We start from the raw sequence: 24,590 nt of genomic DNA, 5'->3' as shown, positions 1-24,590 counted from the left end.
GTAGGGCCTTCGAAAATATTGGTGTTTGATTTTGGGATAATGGAATTGGACATATTTTCAGATTATTGGGGTTTCGGAATACTGGGCTGTCAGAGCTTGGCAGCCCCATTTTTACTTGTCAACCTAGTACTGGAGAAAGTGATGGCAAAAATCCAATCCAAAAAATTCAGAATCCAGAATTTCTCAATGAGGGTGAAAAATAAATCTGGAAAATCATATTTAACAAAACATCAGCCTAGTAGGCAATTTCAATGTGTCTGGGTGGTACTTTAAAGAAGTATCAAGATAAATAACCTTTTTTTTGTTTTGTTATTTCATAAATTTATGTTATCTAATTAAAAAGCTGTTTAAAATATCCAGACTTGATTTGTTTTCTGTGAAGTAGGACCGGTCAAGGAAAACAACTCCCAACACTTATTTTTACTCATTCAGGGCCTCCTGAGGCTTGATGTCTTTGGACTGCCAAAGACACCAACAAGGATTTTCCCTCCCTTGCTAATCTCAGCAGGTTGACTCCACCCTTCCTGTCTGGGAGACTTCTGTCAGACCTCCAGTACAGTCACTTTTTACCTTTACGCACCTCCCCGAGGCTGAATGTGCAGGCATCTGTGATTGTGGATGTACACTGAACACTGAGGAAGAAGTGATCTGCAGATTTTTAAGGACTGAAGAGACTGTTCCGAGGGGGATAAAAGACTTTTTTGGAGGTTCTGACTGGATTTACTAATGCATGAGCCATGACTTTGTTATTCTTTTCACTGACGCGGATGGCTGTGTAGTAGCTCTCCACGAATTTAATTTTAATCCAAAGCAACATTCAAAACAACTGGTAAGCATCATTAGTAGCATGTAGTGATGTGGTAGTAATTTATGAGATGAGTCATCAAAACAGTGGTATTGAAGAGGGGCCATCAAAATAATGTTCAGCAGCTCCAGTGAAGCTTAAAGCTGAATGATGCATGAATGATGCAATGATAGCTGTGGTCTACTGTGTCCAGCGATAACTGCTGTTAGCGTAAATGTCTGTTTAGATTTACAGCAGTAGAAATCCTGTTGGTGATATACTAATAGACTTCTTTGTCATTACTCTTTAAATACAGCACATACAGTCTGTCACGTTCTGCCCTTTGGCCTTTCATAACGAACATTGTAAGATCTTGATAGACATGTTGTGTGACTTTAGTTTGCATTGAAAAAGACAGAAATATTTTCTTTCTTGTTACAAAACCGCCTACCATTGTTTGGTCTTAAATGATTTTCCCAATGTTCTCGGAGTGCCTAGCTGTGCAAAACCAAAGAGAAACTCTGTCCAAACACTGAAGTTTGGTATTCAAATTAGTAATCTCCCACATAACAGTTGTCAGGCGGGTGACGGTGACACCTTGACTTTTCCTGGGAAGCCCCTTTTCTGTTGCATAACTCAATCACTTGAGTGCTGGAGGTACTAATTTTATCCTCTTTAAAAGGCTTAAGTCTCATTAATGCTAGAGCACAGTGTATCAGACAGGCGTGATTGACTTGGCAGTTGTTTTGTCCTCACCTTATATGTTCCCTGCTCCCTTTAATGTCTGGCACAGCCAGCTATTCAAATTGTGAATTATCAGTTCTTGAATGTGGGAAGAAGAGAACATTATGTTGCTGCTTTTGATGGGAGGCATTGTCCCCGCTCTGTACTGCAGACTGTCCTGGAGGGAAGTGCTTTTTCTGAAGGAAATGTTTCTTACTAAATCCACAACCTTTGCTTGGAGAAACTTGAGTATTTTTCTGTTGTGTTCTCCGCTGGCATTAATATTCCAGGTGTTAAAGTCATGAAGGTTGAGAGTGTTCAAATGTCACGGGCATTCGCTGTTACATAACCGTGCACGTCTGTGCTCTACAGAGGATTTAAAGGCTGCACAGGGGAGAGCTGATCTTTAAGTCAAAGAGGCTTTACGGCAGACCACAACAAACCTGAGCTACTTGTTGCTTCGGTGAGATGACGAAGCAGTAAGATGAAGGATGAGAAATTTGCATCTCTAAACAATTCAAGTCCTCAAAACTCACAGAAAACAAGAGGCCAAATCACTGACTACACACCACAAACACTTAATTGATACATAAAGTATTTGCTTGCCGAAGAAAAAAAACTTTTCAGCATGCAGGTTTTGTTGTTTTTATTCAACACAGAGTATCTGGAATTATCATAAATGACTATGCATAGACATCCAACAGAAGCAACAGCAGCAGAAGCAGAGGGGAGGATATGAGTAACAGCTGGTGTTCTGTTTATTCAAATGGAGTAAAAGTGGAATAATTTGTTTAAAATGCAGATTATAAACAGGCTCTTTATTGATTCTGTGCTAATTGTTTGGAAATGTCAGTCGCTAATTATGAAAGGCCATCTGCAAACTTTTTACAACTTTGCATGCATTTAGAGTGCAGAGTGTGCAGAATTAATTGAATGCAATCATGTGTGCATGTGCCCTCATTAATTACTTAATGACACAGTGATCACCTTTTTTTGAAAAACTAATCTTGTATTCAACATTGTAAATTTACCCCGCAAATGCATTTTTCTGGCACTGAAACACAATGCCATCAAAACTGTTTTTTATTTTCCTTTTGGTGTGTTGGGGGCCCTCTTTTCTCTCCTGTTTTGAGTCTTCAGTATCCAGTGTGCTGTCATCTTGTCACTGCTAACTCTATTGTTGGCATGATGAGGGTATTAGACAGACGTGTCTCCTCCGGTGCACATGGTGTCACTACTCAATTTTTAGCAAGGGATAGAAAGATATGAGTGCACATTATCCCCCAGTAGGAGATCATTGCAGTGACAAGAATGTGATCCCTCACTGGCTTCCCACTCTGCAATGGAAATGGCGTTAATGTATGTTGGAAAGCACAACCCAACTTTTCCACTTTTTGTCTGTGAATAATAAAGGTTGTCTCAGCAGCAAGTGGCTGTGATAAAGCTTTCTATTTGTTCCATACTCCACACTTTGTAATAATACTTCTACTAGAAGGCATAGCTCCAACTAGACACTTAACCCCAACTCTGTTTTTCAACATCCTTTAACAATGTCTTGTCGCAGCTGTAATTAAATAGAATTTTAATCACTAAGCATGTCTGCTTCTTTGTAATTTATATAGTAAATAATTTCATCCAACCTGTTCTAGTTCTCAAGTTGTCAAATACTGACACCTTGTCAAGCCCACTCGCCATCTCATACTGACGCACAGGGCAACCTTTACTATGAGAAACACATTGTAACACAGGGTTGATGTTGTGAAATGATCGTGGTTATCTTTGGCTAAAAAACAAATTAGTTAAGTTTAGAAAAGACCATGTTTTAGGTTAAAATAAGTACTTTGCTTTGAGGATATGGTTACATGCAAACTAACGTGATGTCAGTATGTTGCTGACATGACGTAACTTATGTAACATTATGTTAAAAGATTACTGGCTTTATGTTAGTTACGTAAAGTTACGTTAAAAGAACACTGACTTCTGGTTTCCAATGGGACACAAACAGCAGTCTCCTGGGTGGAAGTCCTGTGTTATTAGACCCACTCATCCACTCCTCCCTCCCACACACCCTACAAAGACTTTCTCACTCTTTGAAATGCATCAGTTTCTCTGAGCGTCAAATATTGCCGCGGGTGGGTTTACATTGGAGTTATGGTGAAAATACATTGGATCTATTGACATATGTGAAACTGACAGATCCTGTTTATTCTCTATGGGAGTCAGCTGCATGATGGATACAGCGTGGTGAACTGATTGACCATTTATCTGAATTTTATGCATAGTATGAGGTCCGTCCATCACAAACTGAGATCAAACTGTCAAACTAGGCAGAGCTGAACAAATATGAATTAAAATTCTTCTTCTGCATTGCCCATTTCTGCCTCAAATGTTTTCAGAAACATATTTTAATGTACTGTTTAGCTGTAAAATGATAACATTTATGACCCAGCTGCCATCTCAAAAACAATGATCTTGGAGCAAGCCAGACTGTTTAGGGTTCAGACACGTCTTTCCATTTGTTTGGGGGATTTGGTGTACAGTATCTTCACCACTGGCTGAAAGCCTGGTGCGTATCATATAGGCAGTAAAGGGTGCCTTCCGGTCTGATTCATCACAGTGAAACTTAAAAATCTGTCTTCTTCCTTTAATTCTTTCAGTGCCAACAAAATGCAGAAGCAAGTGGAAGTCAGAATGGGTGAGCCCCACCTGGAGCCCATCGTGGACCCTCCTGAGAGCACATGTAGCTCTCTGTGTGATAAAATCATGAAGAACATGGTTCTCACTCTCACAATCCTCGGTAAGTTATTGGTCCTGCTACTTCCGTCCACAAACCATCCATTTTCTATTCTTGCTCAGGAAGGCTGGAGCCTTTCCCAGCATGCATTAGACAATCCGCCCACACGAGGAAAACATCCTAACTTCACTTAGAAAGCCCCCAGTCTTTCAAATCCAGGACCTTCTTGCTGAGAGGCAATAGTGCCAACCACTGAGTCACTGCTGCTGCCCTACGTGAAGCCAAAACCTTTTACTAAATACCATTTAAATATGAAAATTGTTCACAGCTTCTTCCTTTATGTTAAAAGCATCCAAAAGAAAAGGAGTTTAATTGTGTTCTTTCTCTGGGTTCATACTGCAGCTAAATTACACTGTGATACACTGAAGTGAGGAGCTACTTTAATATTTCATTTGAATGTACCAGAAGCAAATTAAACAAGAAAAATGTGCTCTCTTCAGTGTTCTTCTTTATTGTTTTCAACCACTTCTTTCTTTTCTACGTCTGTTGACAGATGTCCAGTAATTAAAAAACCATATGGATCAAAGTTATATTTTCTTTGCATCATTGTTTTTATAAAGGTGAAACATTCTTTATGTGACCTTAAGAAGACACATACATTATAATCACAGTATTTATAGGCAACACTATGCCACTGTGATCACTCTTAGATGATCGGTTGTCATGTTAATTAAGACTCACATAAGCAAAAGGTGAGATTGTTCATCACATACACATTAATAGAATCATACTCAGGCACCTTCAGGGTTAGCATCTCATAGCTCAGAGTCACCTGGTTCGGCGGTTGATTTGTGTTTTCTCGCCGGCTTAGGTGTGTTCCTGGGTTCCATTGCTGGAATGCTGCTGCGGCACATATCGCCTCTCCCTCCTGATGTCATTATGATCATCGCCTTCCCCGGAGAGATCCTAATGAGGATGCTGAAGATGCTTATTCTGCCTCTTGTTGTTTCCAGTCTGGTCACAGGTGGGTGAGGTACAGTAGGTGCTGCAAATGTTCCGCTCAATTTGCTGACAACTGTCCTGAAATGAGGTCGCATGGTGCGACTTGTTACTACCTGAGAGTTGGGTTTCAACAGGAGAGACAGGAGAGTAGGTGGATTTTTTTTTTCCAGGCATCTTGTTTATGAACAAGACCTGTGAGGAGGCACAGTTCTTTGGCACAATGTGCAGATGTTATTGTTTTTTCACCATTAAAACTATTTTAGTGAAAACTTATAAAATTAGGACTATAAAATGTATTGATATATAATATATGGACATATTTATATTTGATTGGCTGTATACTAATTGTATTGGCAACATTTTCACTGAAATACACATTAAAAAGTATATGGTTGTCCTTTATTGTAATGTAGGAAAATTTGTTTAGCCTTTTTACTATGCTTTCTAGCTGTACTCATGTGCATCTAGATCACTGTAGACCTATTCAAACAAACTCAATTTATGTGGCCATAACTCAAACACATCAAATCACTTGAAAGATACTGCACAACTTTGCTTTACAAATTTTGTGATAAAAGATAATAAAGCTTTGAATATAGTCCCTAATTATAACTCAAAACTGTTTAACAATCTACCTGCCTAATTAAAAAGTAGATACACTTTTAGCTGTCAGGCCTAAACTTTATGACAACAGCTTAATAACCTGAGATAATACTAAATAAAAATCTTTCTCCAGCTATCCAGTTGTGAGGATAATAATAATCAGCTGCACAAATTATATTCAAAAAGTTGTCTACAGTACAGTGTGCTGACAGATACAGTACGGCCTTTCCACTGTTTTGAGAGTGTGCACAACTTCTGGCCAGCCTTCCTCACCAAACTCTGTTACCCTGCATATGATAAATACTGCTGTTACTCATAATGTGCTATTCCAGAAGTTGAGACAAAAGGCGACAAAGTGCAGAAACTGTTAAAATCACTTCCTGTCTGGCTGGGTAATTAAACCCTTGAATTCAAAAGAAGTCCAACTGTCTAGCTATGTACCGATGTGTAATTAAAGTGCAGTTTTTAAAGTTTCTGACTGAGTCATTTTAAATTTTCGAGGTCCAGAATCAATGTATCCTCATACCAAAGTTCATATATCTTAGGAAAAGATATGCACATTGTTCATATGATGTCAGAAATTAGCACCATAATATCTTACAAAATAGAGCCCCTATTGTTTAGGTTAAGTTTAGGAAACCATCAACACGTTATGTATTTCGTGTACTGTTGACTTTTCCTTGCTGGCAGTGGTCGTCAAAATGATGTCAGAAAGATGTCGTCTTTCTCTTCTGTCGGACAGACGTTGAATTTTGATTGGAATGAGAAAAGTGTTGATGATATTTTAAATGTCTAACAATGTTAGAGTTTCAGTTTTGTCATTAACATTATGAGGTTTTGTTCATAGTTTACGGCTAAATGTTCTTATTCCATGTCAAGATGACATTGGCATTAACATTAGGAAAATGTTGGATTTTGGTTTCGTAACAACACAATTTTAAACCATCAAAACGTTAACATTACATAACTATTGTTAGTATTCTACATCAAATTGACGATGTTGTTGTCCAGACATTGAATTTCAATCACCCAGCATCACAACCTAAATCCAACCAAATATCAGCATCTAAAGATGATGGTGGCCAGTTGGGTTGGTTTCACACAGGACACAAACAGCAGTCTCCTGGGTCAAAGTCCCGTGTTTGTTTGCCCCATTCATCTGCCCCAACCACCTTCTTATGCAGACCTCTTCTGTCTTTATATGATGTCAACCGACTCCCTCCTTTGCACTCATCATATGATGGACAACAGCCTGCAGTGAATAGGTCACTTGATCACGGCCTCCTGGCTCATGATTCCATGGGTTATATATGAATTATAGAGCATTACTTTATTTTTTGTAGGTATAAGTATGAACAGTGAGTGAAAACAGCGTGAGAAAATTAGTTTTTCCAGTGTATTTGCACAATATGTCCTCACACACGGGACTGTCACAAACACAACACTTATCTAAATGAGGTTAGCCTTATGTGTGGAGGCTCCACAGTCCAAATGCTGCAAGCTGGTCTGAGTGGAAGAACATTTGCAAATGTTTAGTGAGGGGAGCTGATCAAATTAATTGTGATTAATAACTACCTAAAGAGGAGGTCGGAAAATGCATAGATTTGACTCTGTTAAATCACAACCTTATCCCTATATATTAAAGAGAGAAGAAGAGATATTGGACACTTACTTTTTTTTCCTGTAAATCATACTATGCCAACAGGACTAGCCGGCTTGGATGCCAAATCCAGTGGACGCTTAGGCACCAGGGCCATGGTGTACTACATGTCGACGACGGTGATCGCAGCCGTCCTGGGTGTGATCCTGGTGCTGCTCATCCATCCCGGTAACCCCAAGCTGAGGGCTAATCTCGGACAGGGAAAGAAGAACGACGACGTGTCCAGCGTGGACGCATTCTTCGATCTCATCCGAAACCTTTTCCCAGAGAACTTGGTGCAGGCCTGCTTTCAGCAGGTAGGCGTCTGACAGAAAGAGTTCACCCACCACATGATGTGTGATTCATATGTCAGTTTCTCCAACTGTTTGTTCTTTTCTTTGCCTCTTGTCCAGATCCAAACAGTAACCACCAAAGTACCAGTGCCCACTAACAGAACCAAAGCACATCCACATTTCACAGTTAAAAGGTCGCTGCAGTTCAAGAGTGGGATGAATGTCCTGGGTAGGTGAAAAGTTTGAAAACACACCCACTGCACAACTGAAAAAGAAATTGCAGTAGCTGAAGAAAACAAGTTATTTTTTCAGTTTCAATTACATCATTATTAGAAAACACTAATAATATATAGTATGATAGGGCATTATGTCGGTACTATAGAGATAGTGTGATATATATTGTCTTAGATTTTAGATATTGTAATAAGTAAGTATAAGCATAAATGCTGTCTTCTCTTAGTTTTAAAGGCTGTATCACAGTAAAGTGATGTCATTTTCTGAACTCATCAGACTGTGTTGTTATTTGCCTTTACCCACTTAATCATTATATATATTTAAATATTTTTGAAAGCACCTATAGTCAAACCAACAACTTCGCCTTAATATGTACATCAACCAAAACAGAGCAAAAAACAATTCCTCCTTGGCATATGTCAGTTCACTTAACAAACTACACAGAAATTCATGCAGTGTACAACTTGCTGACTAACCTTAGCTTAGGTTACTGTTAGCTTGTTGGTTGCCCAGCTAGCTGTAACTCATGGATCAGCTGTTCGTTGCTTCGAAGCTGATGAAATAATTTGCAAACCAGCCCTGGAGTCTGGATGATTAAGCTTACATTATCCTATCAATAGAGTGCTCCAGCATTTAGTCGTAAAACTCAGAATTAAGTTTGCATTTTAGCACTCCTGGCTAACACTGTCTTGAAGTCAGTGGGTTTTTGGTGAGATGCCTGAAATAAGCTTGTGGCTAACCCAAGCTAAAGTGACTTTAATGTTTTGTTCTACGATATAAAATACGTCAGTAAATACCCCACTTGCAAATTTTGAAGCCCTCATGTGTCTTAAGAAAGATGATTGCAAACAAGTGGCTAAAACAGACTACAGAGCGTCATCACGCCAAATATGGCTTCACAGACTTCTTGTTTTGGTGATGTTATGGTCATGCATTCTTTTATAGCCTAGCATTAGCTTTTTATTTTGGCGATTGCATTTAGGCTTCAAAAATCATAAAAGTAATTATTTGTGAAGATTGATTTTGCTGAACAAATGTGCAAGTATAAACTTTTGTTTGTCACAGATCTTATTTTTTGCAATAATCCAAAATCCAATGGAAAAACCCCATTGGCTTTTACTTGAGGGAACTCTTGTGACGCTAACTTCCATGTTGGCTGAAAAAAAAAAAAAAAAACTTCACTCTATTCTAATTCACTGTATTCTGTGCTTTGCAGGTTTGATTGGATTCTTCGTCGCTTTTGGAGTCATTATGGGGAAAATGGGAGAAAAGGCCAAGCTGATGTTGGAGTTTTTCAACGTCCTGAATGAGATTGTTATGAGGCTTGTTGGTGCAATTATGTGGTAAGTGCTGTCCACTATAGGTCTCACTCCACATTCAGTGACACCGCCTGACCATTCCACTGATTTTTCCTCCCACAGAAATGATATTGTTGCAGAATATCCAACAGCTATCATATACAATAAATTCAACATACTAACAATAGACCTGCGGACATATGTGAATTTAATGTAAAAAGTAATCCTAATCACAAACGTATGTATCTTCAGGTACTCCCCTATTGGTATTGCATGCCTCATTTGTGGAAAGATCATCTCCATCGCTGACTTGGAGGTGGTTGCGCGGCAGCTGGGGATGTACATGGTCACTGTGATAGTGGGTCTCATCATCCACGGAGGCATCTTTCTTCCGCTGATATATTTTGTGATAGTCAAACAAAATCCCTTCACGTTCTTCATGGGAGTTTTCCAAGCTTGGGTCACGGCGCTTGGAACAGCATCCAGGTATGAGAGATTTCTGTCTCAGTTCCTGTTTAATATTCTAGGATTCTGCCTCTCTGACCCTGGTGAGCTCAGTGTGACTGTCTCTAAGCAGGTTTCCTCTCCAGTGTGCAGCATGTTTTAATGAATACCCTGATTTCCCTTTTCCTCCATGGCCGTATGGTAAATAACAAAAGTAACCTTTATTTCAAATGGTGAAGTAGTCTCGCCAGCAATGGCTTCTTCCTTTGGCTCCATGCGGGATAACTTTCCTGTACCCAATGTTTTATTAATGACATAGATGCACTCTTTCCCCTCCTGGGGTGAGCTCAGTTCTCTCAAGTTCTGGCCTGCTCACTGCTCCACCATCTGCGGGAAACACTTATTAATTATCAGACCAAAAAAAAAAAAGTATACAAAACAACTGCTGAGTCACAACTGCTGTTTTCTCTATGAGATTCACCCTCAAAGTGAATTTAAACTAGTATAACTTTTTGTTTCTTTGGTGAAGTAAAACTCATGAAAGCCTTAGCCTATATTAGTCTATTTTATGTAACAAATTAACAATGAATAAATTACCATAGTTCAGAGTGGATTTATGTCAGTATGAATAGAAGAATAGTGTAATTAAGTTTAAAAACTATTGCAGCATCAAGTGTGACCCAGTCAGATTAATTCTCAATGGACAGTCCGTAATAATTAGTTGTAGAGTTCTTTATTTCTGCAAGTTTTTAGTGCCAAATTGGGTGCAAACTAAACCTCACTGCATGTTGTTCGTGACTGTCATAACAAAAACTAATTTTTCCTGTTATTTTTTTCCGCAGTGCCGGGACTTTGCCTGTCACGTTCCGATGCTTAGAGGAAAACCTGGGCATCGACAAGAGAGTAACACGCTTTGTCCTCCCAGTGGGCGCCACCATCAACATGGACGGCACGGCGCTTTATGAGGCTGTGGCTGCCATCTTCATCGCTCAGATGAATGGGATTGTCCTGGACTGGGGCCAGATTATTACTGTCAGGTGAGAATGTGGCTAGAGATGCAGATATCACAGCACATTTGCAAGGTAACACTTTGGCTATCAATTAGATGAATTTTCTGTTAAAATCTGCACGGTCAAAAGAATGAAGATAATATTACAAATGGGAAACATGGGTACAGTAAAAAAAATTAAAGGGCAGAGTCATTGCCATTATTTGGGGGGGGGGGGGGGGGGGGGGGGGGGTTTAGGAATAAAAATTCCCACCCAGGAGACGGGGGGTGCNGGGTACAGTAAAAAAAATTAAAGGGCAGAGTCATTGCCATTATTTGGGGGGGGGGGGGGGGGGGGGGGGGTTTAGAAATAAAAATTCCCACACAGGAGACAGGAGTTGCCATAGACACCATGTTAGTTTGACTCTAAAAGTCACAAAATAACACAAACAAGCAAACGAATCAGAGGCAGTGATAGACTAGCAACTCCTTGTTGTTGTTTTTTTCTTTTTTTTTCTTTTATTTAATCAGAAAAACCTCTTGAGATTAAAAAAACTCTTTTTCAAGAGTATCCTGGCCAAGACAGGAAGCAATATAAGTTACTGACAGACAACATAGAATAAAAAAACAGAATCAAAAGGGCAACTACACATGGTTACAAAGACCAGCTAAGATACACCCTGACATTGTCATATAGAAGATTGTGTACAAAAATCCTGCAGCAGAGCTCTGAAACAGCCGAGAGGAACCAGTGAAGCAACTTTAAGTCCCTCTGCAGAAGATTCCACATACAAGGAGCTGCATACATAAATGCCTACTTACCAAACTCTGTATGTACCCTCAGTACAAAACATGTTCTGAGATCGGAGAGCACAGCCATTTAGCCATCTTGTGCTCTACCTCACAGCACACGGGAGTTGCTGTTCTCCCCGCTGCCTCAATCGTTTAGTTTGTTTGTGTTATTGTGTGACTTTCGGAACCAAACCAACGTGGCGTCCACAGCAGCACAGGGGTTTATATGTATTGCAGTAACACCATCATGCCAAATCCTGCAACAGGTCACATGGGAAAGGTTTTTGAGGGGTTTGGGAAAATGGCATTTTGACTCTAAAACACACATACTTTAACCAAAATTTGAATTTTAAACACTGAACACTACTGGGAAGCTACACAATTATATAAAAACCTTAAAATAAAATAAAATTAAATAAAAAAATTAAATTAAATTAAAAAATTAAATTAAAAAAATTAAATTAAATAAAATGGAAAATAAGTAAAATAGAATAAAATGAAATAATAAATAAAAATAAAATAAAATAATGGAGTCACTTTATTTGACATAACTTGGAGAAAACTTTATTTGTTACAGACATGTTTTTCATAATCAATCTAACAATCAGTTTGATAAAGATAATTGTCTTAATTATGTTTGTGTACTGTAGACTCATACACTTCATACATAGTTTGAATGATTAGTTTGGCTATATCAGATATTTGATTTGTCATTATACCATTAGTACTAGAAACACAGTGGCTGAATGTTAACAGTGCTTTGTGGCAGTGGTGTGATGGAGCCCTGCAGCCTGTGGTCTGTCCTCCTGCTGAGAGCTGTCTTTGCTTCATATTTAGTATGACAGCCACCCTGGCCAGCGTTGGAGCAGCCAGTATCCCCAGTGCTGGACTTGTGACCATGCTTCTGATCCTCACAGCGGTGGGTCTGCCCACTCAGGACATCAGCCTCCTGGTCGCTGTCGACTGGCTGCTGTAAGTAACATCAACACAAATGCTATTACTGAAAACAGACAGACACATTCCAACACCGTGCACGGGTTTGTAATTTCTAGGTTTGTTAAAGTAAAGTTCATGACCAAATGTCTGTGACAATATGTGACGAGGTCAAAGTGAGAATGTGTTGGTGTGCAATATGGCGAGCTCTGTGGAGGAGGACCTGCTCCCTGTGTAGATATGAAGGGCTCATTCTAAGCTTACAAAAACAACTCTTCTTAGATAACGGTGATTATACACCAATGAAAACAGTAATGAATAGTATGTTCCATTTCTGCCAATAAATCCTCCTCTAGTGTCCTTTCACTTTTTAATGAGACCTATGTGAATTTCATTTTCTACTTCAGTTAATTTTCTTTCTTTCTAAACTACAGCAGTGGCCAAAGTAGCATCAAAACAGATGCTTGCATTTAATTTGAATGTTTTTTTAACTTATTTGAAACAGTTTTTGTTACCCTCATTACATAGTGAGCATGTTGTACCGTTCTTTAACATATGTTTTGGGGGTGTGAAAAACTCATACAACTCTGACTGTCAGGCTTCTGTAACATTTTGTTTTTGTAGATGTAGAGTTTTACTTTCATTATGCCCACTCACTGACTCGCTGACATCTCTGTGTTGATCCAGAAACATAACAAACATTTCTTAAAATTAAAAATCTTGTTCTCTGTTTATTTCATTAATTATATTCCTGTATCTTCCACGCCCCTGTCCTCCTCGACACACAGGGATCGTTTCCGTACCTCAGTGAATGTGGTCGGGGACTCCTATGGAGCGGGTATTGTCTACCACCTCTCCAAAGACGAGCTGGACTCCTACGACCAACAGGCCCGGATGGAGGACTTTGACATGGCAAAGACACAATCCTTCTATGAAAATAACACCAACCAGAATGTATACGCTCACCACAACTCAATCTTGATAGACGACTGCAAGGTACATTTCACGTTAACGGACATAGAGACTTGTATGTAGAGAGTCCTCCCCAGCTCTGTGTCTGTGTTCGTCTTTCTTTTCCTTTCTGTGTTTGTGTTTCTTTTCTATGTGACTTCTTATATCTTTGTTTTGGTGTCTATGTGAATAGTAAATGTCATGTTTTCATTGAAAAAATGTTTTATAAAAAAGGGTGGAAAATCTTCACCTGTTATTCATGAAAGAGCCAACAAGTCCTCCAACCCTTACAGCCACATAGGTCGTTTGTGCCGACCCTCTAATACAACCCACAGGAGTGTTTCCTCAATTGCTGGTGGCAAGAGATCAACACATCCTCATACCTAAACAATAGAATAGGTCATTTGCCAAAACAGTTTGTATTGCACTTTTCAACACTTAGTTAACGTGGTTAGATTTATTACTCGGTTTAGGTTTAGGAAAACATCATGGTTTGAGTTAAGATAAGTATGTTACATTTGTTAAGTATGTTACATTAGTTAGCTTACATGCTTTGTTTTGTGCCCGGTTCACACTACACTATATCAGCCTGATTATAGCCCAACACAGCATCCAACGGTGTCGGCTCCGATCGTGATAATCCATCGTTTCATCTCGTGTAGCGTGACATAATAGACGACAACCGACGCAGCATCTGGGATGCCTCGCGACATCCTAACAGAAAGTCTAGCATGTTTAATTTTCTTATTGTTGATCATGACTTCTCCTGTCACATCCGTCACTTGGACCAATAGAAACACAGAGCTATCTGCTGCATCAAGCCAGTAAAGAATGTTATTTCATCATCATAATGGAGGATATAAAGTAATAAACTTAAGAAATAGAAAGAAATTTACTGACCACAACTGCAGAGGGTACCAGCTTCATTTGAAACAGACTACATTGGAACTGGACCTTTTATATATTATTCCCTCTGTATTTTTATATTTTTACTTTTTATCCGCTCTCATTCGCCTTACTAAAGTTAATGCATCATGCTGTCATTTCAAATTCAACACTTCCTTCAAATTAAAAGCCCCTTATAACTTCGGTTGAAAGAATCCCTTCATTTTCTAAAAAGGCTTTCATTGTGAAAAATTTGCAGGAACTTGTTGTGATCCTAGTGGCATTTTTTTTTCTTTACATTACTACAATAACATTTTGGCTGGCACATGAACACCCACAGTGACTAAAATAATCGTAATAATAATAAAAATGGGATGAGAATAATCCAACGACATCACACACGTCGTGAGAGACGACCAGCAATGATTGGTCGTGGGCTAACACGCAGTCTATCATGTCTGTCGGCCAAGTCACGGGATGATATTATGACTCCACAATCATCTAATCTGACATGGTGACTGTCGGAACAGACGAAAATGTCATGTAGTGTGAACCCACCGCATAAAAGAACTTCTTGATTTCTGGTTTCACACAGGACACAAACAGCGGTCTCCTGGGTCAAAGTCCTGTGTTTGTTTGACCCGTACATCCACCCCAACTTCCTCCTTTAGAAGGAAGTCAGGTGACGCAGAATTACAACACTAGAGGTCACCACCTAACAATAAACATAAATGTGGGTTGTAATTAGCTGCTTGCACAAACAACCTATGGGGCTATTTTTGGGGGGAGGACAATCTTGAAAAAGCAGTTTTTGTGGTACCAGGTTCAACAAAAGCAAAGTTTGTTCTTTTTTTATATTATACTTTTGTTTATTATCCTCAAAAACTCTGTTTTACTCTCATGAAATCCAAATGAAAGTGTTTACTTGTAAGCATCAACCATTCCAAATGCATTGTCTTGTACACAGTTATATTTGACTTGTATTCCTCTGTGGTATGTTTTCATTTTATAAGGAATCTGTTCTTTTTTTTCTTCTTTCGCCTACTTAATTGGACATGTATTTGTGGCAGCCCTGACCAAATTACAGTTTTCAATGATTTTTTTCCGAGTTTTTGTAACCAGTGGTATACATAAAGACTGCTTTCACCCTGTTTCATCCAAAGTAATGCATACATTCATGAAATGCCTATCAAATATCCTCTCCTATCAATATTGTAGTTAACAAACGAGAGCAAAGTCATTGTTATTTTTAGAGTCTTTCACTCATACAGTAGAATTTTGTTGATATTTCATTGTCTGTATGATGCAACTATTGCATGCTGATGCTAAAGTTGCATTCTCATTATTTTTGATGACTGAGTATTGTAATTCGGTTGGGCAGAGAATCCATAAAATACATGGCCAACTCTGAAAAGCTCTAATTATCCTGGTTTTTATATAACCCTGTAACTGACAAACCACATCAATATGTGAACAGCATCACTGTATCATTGTATCAGTGTATGAGGTGACATGTTTTTCAATGCTGGGGACTGACACATTAATTCTGCCCCAAGGTCAATGACTTGAATGTAATGATGCAATGGCTTCTCTGCTCCCAACCGGTGACAGTTTGTAAATGACGGTGCCTTGGCCCAATAGTTAGATGTTCTTGATAATTGCTTACAGGTCACCATGGGCAAAAATGGCAAGACTGCAGAGTTCTCTCTTGTTGAGGAGGGACCATGGAAATGCGAGTAAAGCAGATCCAGATGCTGCTGCGCCTTACCCTGAGTTCCAACAGCTTTTACTTTCTGCCGACACAACTGTAAATATCGACAAAAAAAAAAAAATCACAAAAGAAGAAAAAAAAGTGAACGTTAGCAGAGTCAACTGTACCACAAGCACGAACTGTCGGCCAGTCTTTTTTTTATCTCAGCTACCCATCCGGGTGGCCACTGGAGCAAAACTACAGATGAACTCTTATTAGATCTTGCATTTGCACTAAGTAAACACAAACTGTTATGAACTGGTGCATTTCATGCACTTTGTAGGGAAGAATAAATCATTCGGTTGACAACACTCAGGGCCTTACTTGGTGTTGCTGCAAGCTTCCTGTTCTGTCAACGAAAGAATTCATCAACCTTGTGCAACATCTCATTTTTCTTTTATATCGAAGCATTTTCTTTGTAGCTTAAAGGGCAGAGAGATGATACGTGGATGATTGTTTTTGCCAGGTACATTTAAAACAAGGACCATGTAAGAGAAGCTGGTGTAAAGGACTTAGAACAAATGTTACAGATCAGACGTCATTACTGAATGGCTGGTATTATCAGTGTGTATTTGTGTATTCCGAGATGCTCTGTACTCTTCTGACATGTCCATTAACACCGGAGCAGAGGTTTAAAATAATGCAAGCTGTGTCTATGAAAACAGATCATGAACTGAGGGATACAGTGCTTTGTGTGGCATTATGATGTAAGTGATGGTTAAACACTTCGTTACCTTTGACTGTTTGACTTATGGGATTACATCCTGATGTCACACACACATGGACAAGCCTAAGAAGCACAGCTTAGGACTTAGAGCATAAGAGCAGAGGGTGTGTCCTCTAAATGTGGCAACAAACAGTACAGGATGTGTTGTGGAAAGCTGTAAAGCACACCACAGAGCACGTGAAGGGTGCCCTCGCAATTATTTATTTATTTTTGTATGTATGTTCTTTACGAGTGAAGCACTGAGTTTCTGTCTGTAGTCAAAAAATATGCCTGTGTACTGCAATGTCTGTGTGTTCATGTGTGTTTCTGAGAGCAGAGAGAGATTAACAAGAAAGGAAAGTTGGAGGTTCAACATGAGAAAAAGGTGCGAGTGTCTCTCAAACTCTCAGCAGGCCAGTGCATTGCTCTGTGTTTTATTTCAAACTGTTAATTTCTTTGCTATATGACAACCTTGCCTTGACTATGTCAACTGCAGAGTGCACTCAGTGTGATGACATTTCTGGATATAAGTTACCACTATTCATTTGAGTAGAATATTGTGATTCTTTAGTAGAAGAAGTAAAGCTCCTCCAGTTCCCCCAGCTTTACTGCGCTCAGAGCGAGGGCGGCTGGGCCTTCCTCACAAGCTATCACTTAGATTTTGCACTATACAGCATTTCTTAAAAATGTGAATAACTGGCTTGTAATAACATGTAAAGTTAACTGGCTGTGATCACGTCTGTTTAGCAAATACACATGAAATTCTGCCTCCAGCACCCGCGTAAATCTGAAGCCGTAACAACAAGGTCATTGGATGTCGGCTGCATGTGTACATGTTTTTGAGTTTAACTCCTTGTAGCATCTCTGTTCAAACCAAGGTAAAAACGGGATTATATATTTCTCTTTTCATATAAGCGATGGCTTATATAATCATGTTTAAAGTGCCTCCTTGCACTTTGTGTATATACTCTCTTTAGTGTATGAATCAAATGTATATAGAATTTGACATTTTATGTCATCTATCAGAATTGTTTTTGCTATGCTAAAAGTTTCTATAAGACTATAACTATATATATGTTACACTCTTAGTGCAATGTAAAAAGTCCAGTGTGTGAGATTTAGGGGGAGTTAGTGGCATCTAGTGGTGAGGATTGCAGATTGCAGCTAGTTGAAACTTTTTCCTGCTAGAATTCCTTCAGTGTTCATTGTTCAGGAGATCTTTAACAGGAGCTGAATTATCTGCAGAGGTCTCTTACTCTCCAAAACAAACAGACCAGGTAACTGAAACTGGTAAACACTGAATATAAATCAGTTATAAATCAGTGTTTCTCCTACCCTGTTTGGCATGTCGCAGAAGGCTTACATGCCCAGCACCTGCACATGTGCTCACATATGGTTTCTGTTAACTAAATTGGTGCTCATCGTATTTCTGCTCTAGATTGATTTCCGATGAGTGAGCCGAATTATCCACAGAAGTCCACCTGTCTCTAAAGCAAACAGAACCGGATTTGAAACTGGTAAAATTACACAATAATGCAGGTTCACGTTACAAATCAGTGTTTCTTCAATGGTGTTTGGCATGTTCGAGATGGGCTGCTGGCCCAGCAACTGCTAATATGTGCTCGCCCTTTTTTTCTCTGATAACCTAAGATCCAGACGTTTAGGAAGTTTTTACCCTGAGCTGAGTTATCAGCAGAGGTCTCCTCCTCTCCCAAATAAATGGCTCCAGAGATTTTAACCTGTAAAATTACAAAATAAAGCAGTTTTGAGTGAGTACGTGCTCCCTATTTAGATATAAACAGCTCATTCTAAGGTAACAAAAACACAGCGATTCCTATTTGTAGGTGATTATACACCAAAGAAAACATAATTAATATATGATATGCCATTTCTGCCATTATATCCCCCTAAATCCTACACACTGGATCTTTAATTTTACATATATAGGCGACTAGTTGTCTCGAACGTTTGTGAACTTAGGGTTATTTATTTACATCATACCCTGATTTATGTCAAAAACCCATTATTTATTAATTCATTGTATCACTTTTCCATCTATTCCATTTGTTATTGGGCCTTGATCTAAATAAGAATATGTTGGTAGCCTACTGGCCTAGTGTAGCAAGTGTTTTCTATGAACATGTGAAACTGTATAATATTTAGATCATAAAACCTATATTTTCTATCTTTCTTTTTGATTCTATGCACACGTTGCTCCAATAATGTATTTAACATTTTCCTTGTGTCTGACATTCATTGTAATGCAAAACGTCTTCTGACTGTGACTGACTAAATGCAAGCAGGATTGAATGCACTCATACTAAATAAACTATAACAGAGCACAAACACCATTTGTCAGGCAAATGGACTGAAAGTGTGTAAATGTTTTAATACTTGTGTGTAAATATTAATGGAAACAAAATAAATGGTTATTGATGAGCTGCAGTTGTGTGTTGTTTTTTTTCTCAGATGTGGTCGGGTGTGATCCAGAATATGAACAAACACTGAGCGCCTGTTACAACAGCCGAAGGGCTGTGTAGGTTGGCTAATAAGTTAGTGGGCTGAGCACTGTTCAGCACTCAGAGCTTCTTTAATGACTGTGGGGGTAACAACAGAGCAGCTTAATATAAGTTACAACACAAGTCGTCAATAATATTATTACAAGGAGATTTAAAATAATATAATAATACAACAAAGACACTTTAAGGCTGGACGCTGAATCATTTTCTTGCATCCATTATAAAAAAAACTTTAAACATTAAATATGTACAAAAAATAAAACACTGTAACGTCTTTGTTTTGAAATAAATGGCATTTGTGGATGATACCCGACCAGTTTTATATTTTACAGTTAATGCAAGAGATGATATGACAATAAATGCATCAACCAAAATATTGATGTAATTTCAGATTAAAGATATTAGAGTTTTTGAGAGTCAGCAGGAATATCAAGATTCTGGGTCAGACTTGGCTCAGAGCTGTAAGAGTCCACAGAAACCTTTTGCTCAACAGCCCAAATAGTTTTGCTCCTCTGATCAAATTCATCTGCTTTAAATACGTTCTTGTGGTTCTGTGATGAGTCTCACGCCTCCAGAGGATCCGTTTCTGAACCTCAGTGTGATGAACATTTCTCTGGAAGCTCATCCAGGGGGATGACTGTGTACTCTGACGCCTTTCCGTTCTCCCTGGGCTGGTCTTTGTGCAGGAATGTCTCCATCTCTAGCTCCCTCTGCTGGTTTGAGGAGTTAGTTTCGCTCACAAGCTGGGATGTCTTGCTTGGTCCATTCCACCTGCGCACAAAGAACCAGTAAGAATTTAATTATACACTCAGAAAAGTTAAAGACAAAAATATTGTTTGGGGGATTTTTTTCCCCTGATTATAAAGTCTTACTTGTCTCTGGTGGCGATGGCAACGCAGAGCATTATCAGTGCTGCAAGACCAACAATAAAACCAAGGATGATGATCCAACCTGGAGATATGGGAGAGCTGGAGTTAATAAAATGGACTTTCATGTTTAAAAATGCAAAAATCTGGTTTATTAAAAGCAGTGTATTTTTGGACTCACCTGGTGTAGTGTGTCCTTTGTTCGTGGGTTCTGTCGGGCTGGGTTGTGGTTGTATAACTAAGGACAGAAAAACACAGGTTAGATATCTTCAGCAGGCAATAAATAAAGACATTGTGATAGTGATTGTAAGCATAACTATTGAAAAAGGAACAGCATATTTACCTGGAGCTCCAAGCATTCTTGATTCTTTTCGCACTTCAGTGGCGGATGACATTTGTTCTTCACCTAATCCATATGCATTCTCGTTGAGAATGAGAATTTTTGGCATTTCAGTAGTGGTTGACACTGTAGTGCTGTACATTCCTGATCCCGATCCTTCGCCCGATCCTGATCCTTCATTTCCTGCAAACATTACTGGAGCCTTAGGTGTGACAGAAGCAGCAGTGGAGCTTGATGATGCAGTGCTACTTTCTGTGCTGGAGCTAGAGGTCATACTTGTGGTTGTACTGGAATGATGGCCAAGCATCCCTCCATCCCCAGACCCTGATTCAGAGCTGTGGGTGCTCAGGAACCCAAAGCTGGAGACAGCGGGGTCAGTAGTTTGAGAGTGCGAGATGTGGTCGGGGGTGACGCTTGGCTGGGCTTCATTTGGCCCTAATGTAGACGTAGTGGTGGACTGAAGGCTTTGGGTGGTGGATGAATGTGAACTGGAGCTGCCAGTGTTCCCTAGCAACACTGTGGAGGTGGAGCTCTGAGCGTGTGACACATGCGGAGTTGTACTTGCAAACTTGTGGAAAATGGAGGTCGTGGACTCGAAGTCATTCCCACTGCCCTCAATCATGTCATCCTGTTTGGAGTCAGTGGACGGCTGCTGGGATGCTTGAACGGTTGTGTTTCTTTTGGGTGATTCCGTTGTGCGCGAGGGGGTAAAAAGGTGTTCGACGAGGAAGCCGTCTGTCACAGCCTCTCTCAGGACGTCATCCTCAGCTTTGGCGGGGATCTGGGTCACAGCTAGGACAAGGAGAGACAGAAAATTCCACAGGTCACCTTAAGTGTTTGACTACCAGCCCTGACATGAGCGGAAAGGAAAGTTACCAAGCCCTATTCATGTATTACAAAATTGCCACACAGGGCTTATGTGCTTCGCCCCAAATTCTTGTATAAACCTGCGTTATGTTCTTCTTTGATGAGGTGTGGTGAGGGACAGTAATGATTAACCTGAGTGACTAATCGTCTGAGTGGGTTAACAAAAGAGAGGCAGGCTCATCAAAGCATCAGTTAAACAAGAGCATACCACTCTTTGGACACACCCATTGCAACAGAGTAAACCATGACTGTTCTGTTTCTCTGTTTTCTTTGGAAGGAAGCCATTGTCAGAGTTTTGGTGCGAGCAGGAGGACAAAATAAGGAAATGTATAATTAATGCAAATATTCTCCCTTTTTGCTCATTGGCACTGTTGTGTTTTTAATATTTCAGAGCATATTACCATAATGAGTAGCGGAAATAAAGTATTTAATATTTAGGGTTTGCTCAAGTCTTGTAGTTAAGTAGGCTACAATTATCAGGTTACTTAAGTATTTCTATTGTATGCTGCTTTATTCTTCTACTCCACTACATCAATATTTCATATTTCAAAAAGGCAAAGATTAGAGGATAAATAATTACAAAATGTGTGTGGCAGAACTTTTTCTTCTTTAAGCCCCATTAATCACTTCATAACCCCTCAGGTTTATCTTGCGACCTCTTGAAGGGGCACGACTTCCTCTTGGGAACCTCTGGCCTAAGCTAATTGTATAAAGTACGAAGACAGAAATATGCTACTTACTGCTACAAAAGTATTAAAAATCTAATTATATAATGTATTATATTATCAGCGACTCCATCAGTGGAATATATACTTTAACTTTTGATACTTTAAGCTATTTTTTGGGGAGATTTTTTGCCTTTATTTGATGGGACAGATACAGTGTGAAAGGAGGAGAAAAATGGGAACGACATGCAGCAAAGGACCATGGGTTGGAATTGAGCCTGGGGCACCAGAGTGGGCACCAGACTTGTGATACTTTAAATATATTTTACTCATCATACTTTTGTACTTTTCTTAAATAGTATCTTAAACACTTGATTTGTAGTTGTGATGGAGTATTTTTACATTGTGTTATTAAAAACTTTACTTAAGTAAATGATCCATATATTTCTCCCATGCCTGACTATAATAAGAAACAATCTATTGCCTTAAAAAATCTTAATAGAGTTAGAAAAAAGAAAGAAAGAAAATGTGAATTCATTGATGATTTAATGAAACGGCCTAAGAATCAAATCACACATCTCCACTTTCCATCTCTGCCCTGTCACGTTCAGCTCCGATGTTCCCTATGAGGTTACCAAGTTGCCCGGACTTGTGTAACACCTCTTTGCCAATCTTTGGTTTCACCTTACTCCAGACACACGCATTAATGCACCTCCTGGAGCAGCTCAGAACACTGTACAAAGATCTCTGTGTGTAATCTGAAGGTGCCAGTGAAACCTGTGCAGCGATAATGAAATACTACTCTGGAATTCTTACAGAAGGAGTTAGACCTGAAACATAAAGAGCATCTTAGGTAAGGAGGGGAGTGCTGACTCATGGGGTAAGAAAAGGGACACCATGGGAATTATTGAAATTTCAGAGGTCTGTGTAGAAGAATTGCTGTATTTGTCAGACTGTAAAACCCATAACTATGGCCTCTCCTGTGAAGAATGTCATTTTGCCAAAGAAGTTCATTGAGTGAATATACCACCTGTGAATATCTTACATGAGGATATAACCAGGAAAAAATCTGCCTAGATTTGGGTCTTAATTCCGTAGTGAAATCCTCTGAGACAAAATCACATATCTAATAAAATCATACTAATACTAAGCTAAAATAGTGTTGGTTTAAGTGTTTAAGAGAGATACACTGTGAAAGACTGACAAAGAAAAAAACTTTCACTTACTATCAACAGGTGTTGAGTGGACGACAGCAAAAAGTCCAAAAATAAGTCCAAAAAGAAGATTCCTCATCTTCATACCAGAAACTTGTGACGCACCCATGGACTGAAGTAGACTCTTAGTGAACAGGAACTATTTGGCACACTAAACTAATAATGAAGTGGATGAATCATGCCTTGCCTTTTATACACAGCAGCAGGTAGGTGTTACATCAGTACAACAATGTCTGGTGACACACAAACACACACACAGGAGAGGGCTGGCACACCTGTGAACACACCCTCCTCCTCACTTTCTCACGCTTTTTACTCTCTTCCTCAGGCACGACACACAAACAGTCAGGGGAAAAAAAAAATCTAGTTTTTCGGGAAGTTAATTTGTTTTTAGATACTTGTTGCTGGAAGCGCATGAACTGCAGGAACGATGGCATCAGTTACTGCATGATCACATTTCCCCCTTTAGTTCTGTGTAATACCAAATAAAATGACTACAAACACCACTGATGTGCCTAAATCTTATGTTTGCTGCACTTTAATGTTCATCAAGGCCATGAGTCAATACATGGCAGCCAGGTGTTAACAACAACACAACAAAAAATGACAGTACGAAGTACCAGAAAAGGCTAAATGTATAGTCATCTTTTTCTATGGCTCCTTAGATACATGTTGCCAGTGGGAAAACAGTGGAACTAACAAAAGTGGAAGGAGGCATGGATTTAAACTTTAAGAAATTAAATACACTGATAGTTTTCATATCTGACTGCTTAATGTCTAATACACCAAAACCGGCAGCAACTGTTTGAGCAAGAAAATAAGAAATGACATACATACACGTAAGAAAGTAGAACAGATATACTTGACCTTTTCATTACAGTCAGTAGTAGATGCAAATATATACACATATACAAGCTTACACACATACATACATACATACATACATGTAAGAGAACTAAAAGATATATAGGAACAAAGACAACATGCACAGAGAAACATATAAAGAGAGACACGGAGATAAACAAACACCCAAATAAGAAAACTAGTTAAGTAAAATTATTTTTTATATGAAACAATGTTCTTATCTAAGTTCAAAAGTACTCAAAAACATCAAATTTAAAAAACAGAAACGAAAAAAAAGGAAAAAGAAGTTGCCACATTCCTATAAATCTAAGAATGCCATTACCTGGCCTTGATGTGCAATTAAGATGGTTGAGGATAACAAGTCTTTGTAAGATAGAGAGCACAGGTCTTACATAAAATATGAACAAAAAGATGCAACAGACCATCAACAATACCCCACGTTGCTATATCATAAAGTTCAACCAACAGTTTAACTACAGGAAACATAGTAACACCA

At 39.0% G+C, this 24,590-nt stretch overlaps 2 protein-coding genes across 2 annotated transcripts; one reads left to right on the top strand and one right to left on the bottom strand.

The window, feature by feature from the left end:
* The first annotated feature begins 721 nt into the window (after positions 1 to 721).
* slc1a2a (solute carrier family 1 member 2a) lies at positions 722 to 16,043 on the top strand. Its single transcript, XM_050046310.1, has 11 exons — positions 722 to 829; positions 4,165 to 4,304; positions 5,113 to 5,265; positions 7,552 to 7,802; positions 7,899 to 8,007; positions 9,229 to 9,355; positions 9,563 to 9,796; positions 10,597 to 10,791; positions 12,372 to 12,506; positions 13,256 to 13,463; positions 15,972 to 16,043. Exons 2-11 carry the CDS (start codon positions 4,175 to 4,177, stop codon positions 16,041 to 16,043), a joined length of 1,614 nt encoding a protein of 537 aa, XP_049902267.1. The 5' UTR covers positions 722 to 829; positions 4,165 to 4,174.
* Positions 16,044 to 19,099: 3,056 nt separating this feature from the next.
* On the bottom strand, positions 19,100 to 23,376 carry LOC126391498 (uncharacterized protein DDB_G0271670-like). The gene is made up of 5 exons (XM_050046336.1): positions 23,243 to 23,376; positions 20,488 to 21,276; positions 20,326 to 20,382; positions 20,151 to 20,229; positions 19,100 to 20,049 (listed from the first exon to the last, which is right to left on the bottom strand). The coding sequence occupies exons 1-5, from the start codon at positions 23,337 to 23,339 to the stop codon at positions 19,872 to 19,874; spliced, it is 1,200 nt and encodes a 399-aa protein (XP_049902293.1). The 5' UTR covers positions 23,340 to 23,376; the 3' UTR covers positions 19,100 to 19,871.
* Positions 23,377 to 24,590: the final 1,214 nt, after the last annotated feature.

This window comes from Epinephelus moara, chromosome 1, assembly GCF_006386435.1.
Source record: "Epinephelus moara isolate mb chromosome 1, YSFRI_EMoa_1.0, whole genome shotgun sequence".
NCBI classification, from domain to species: Eukaryota; Metazoa; Chordata; class Actinopteri; order Perciformes; family Serranidae; genus Epinephelus; species Epinephelus moara.
The sequence above is the reverse complement of the archived record's forward strand: the minus strand, read 5'-3'. Positions and strand labels throughout refer to the sequence as shown.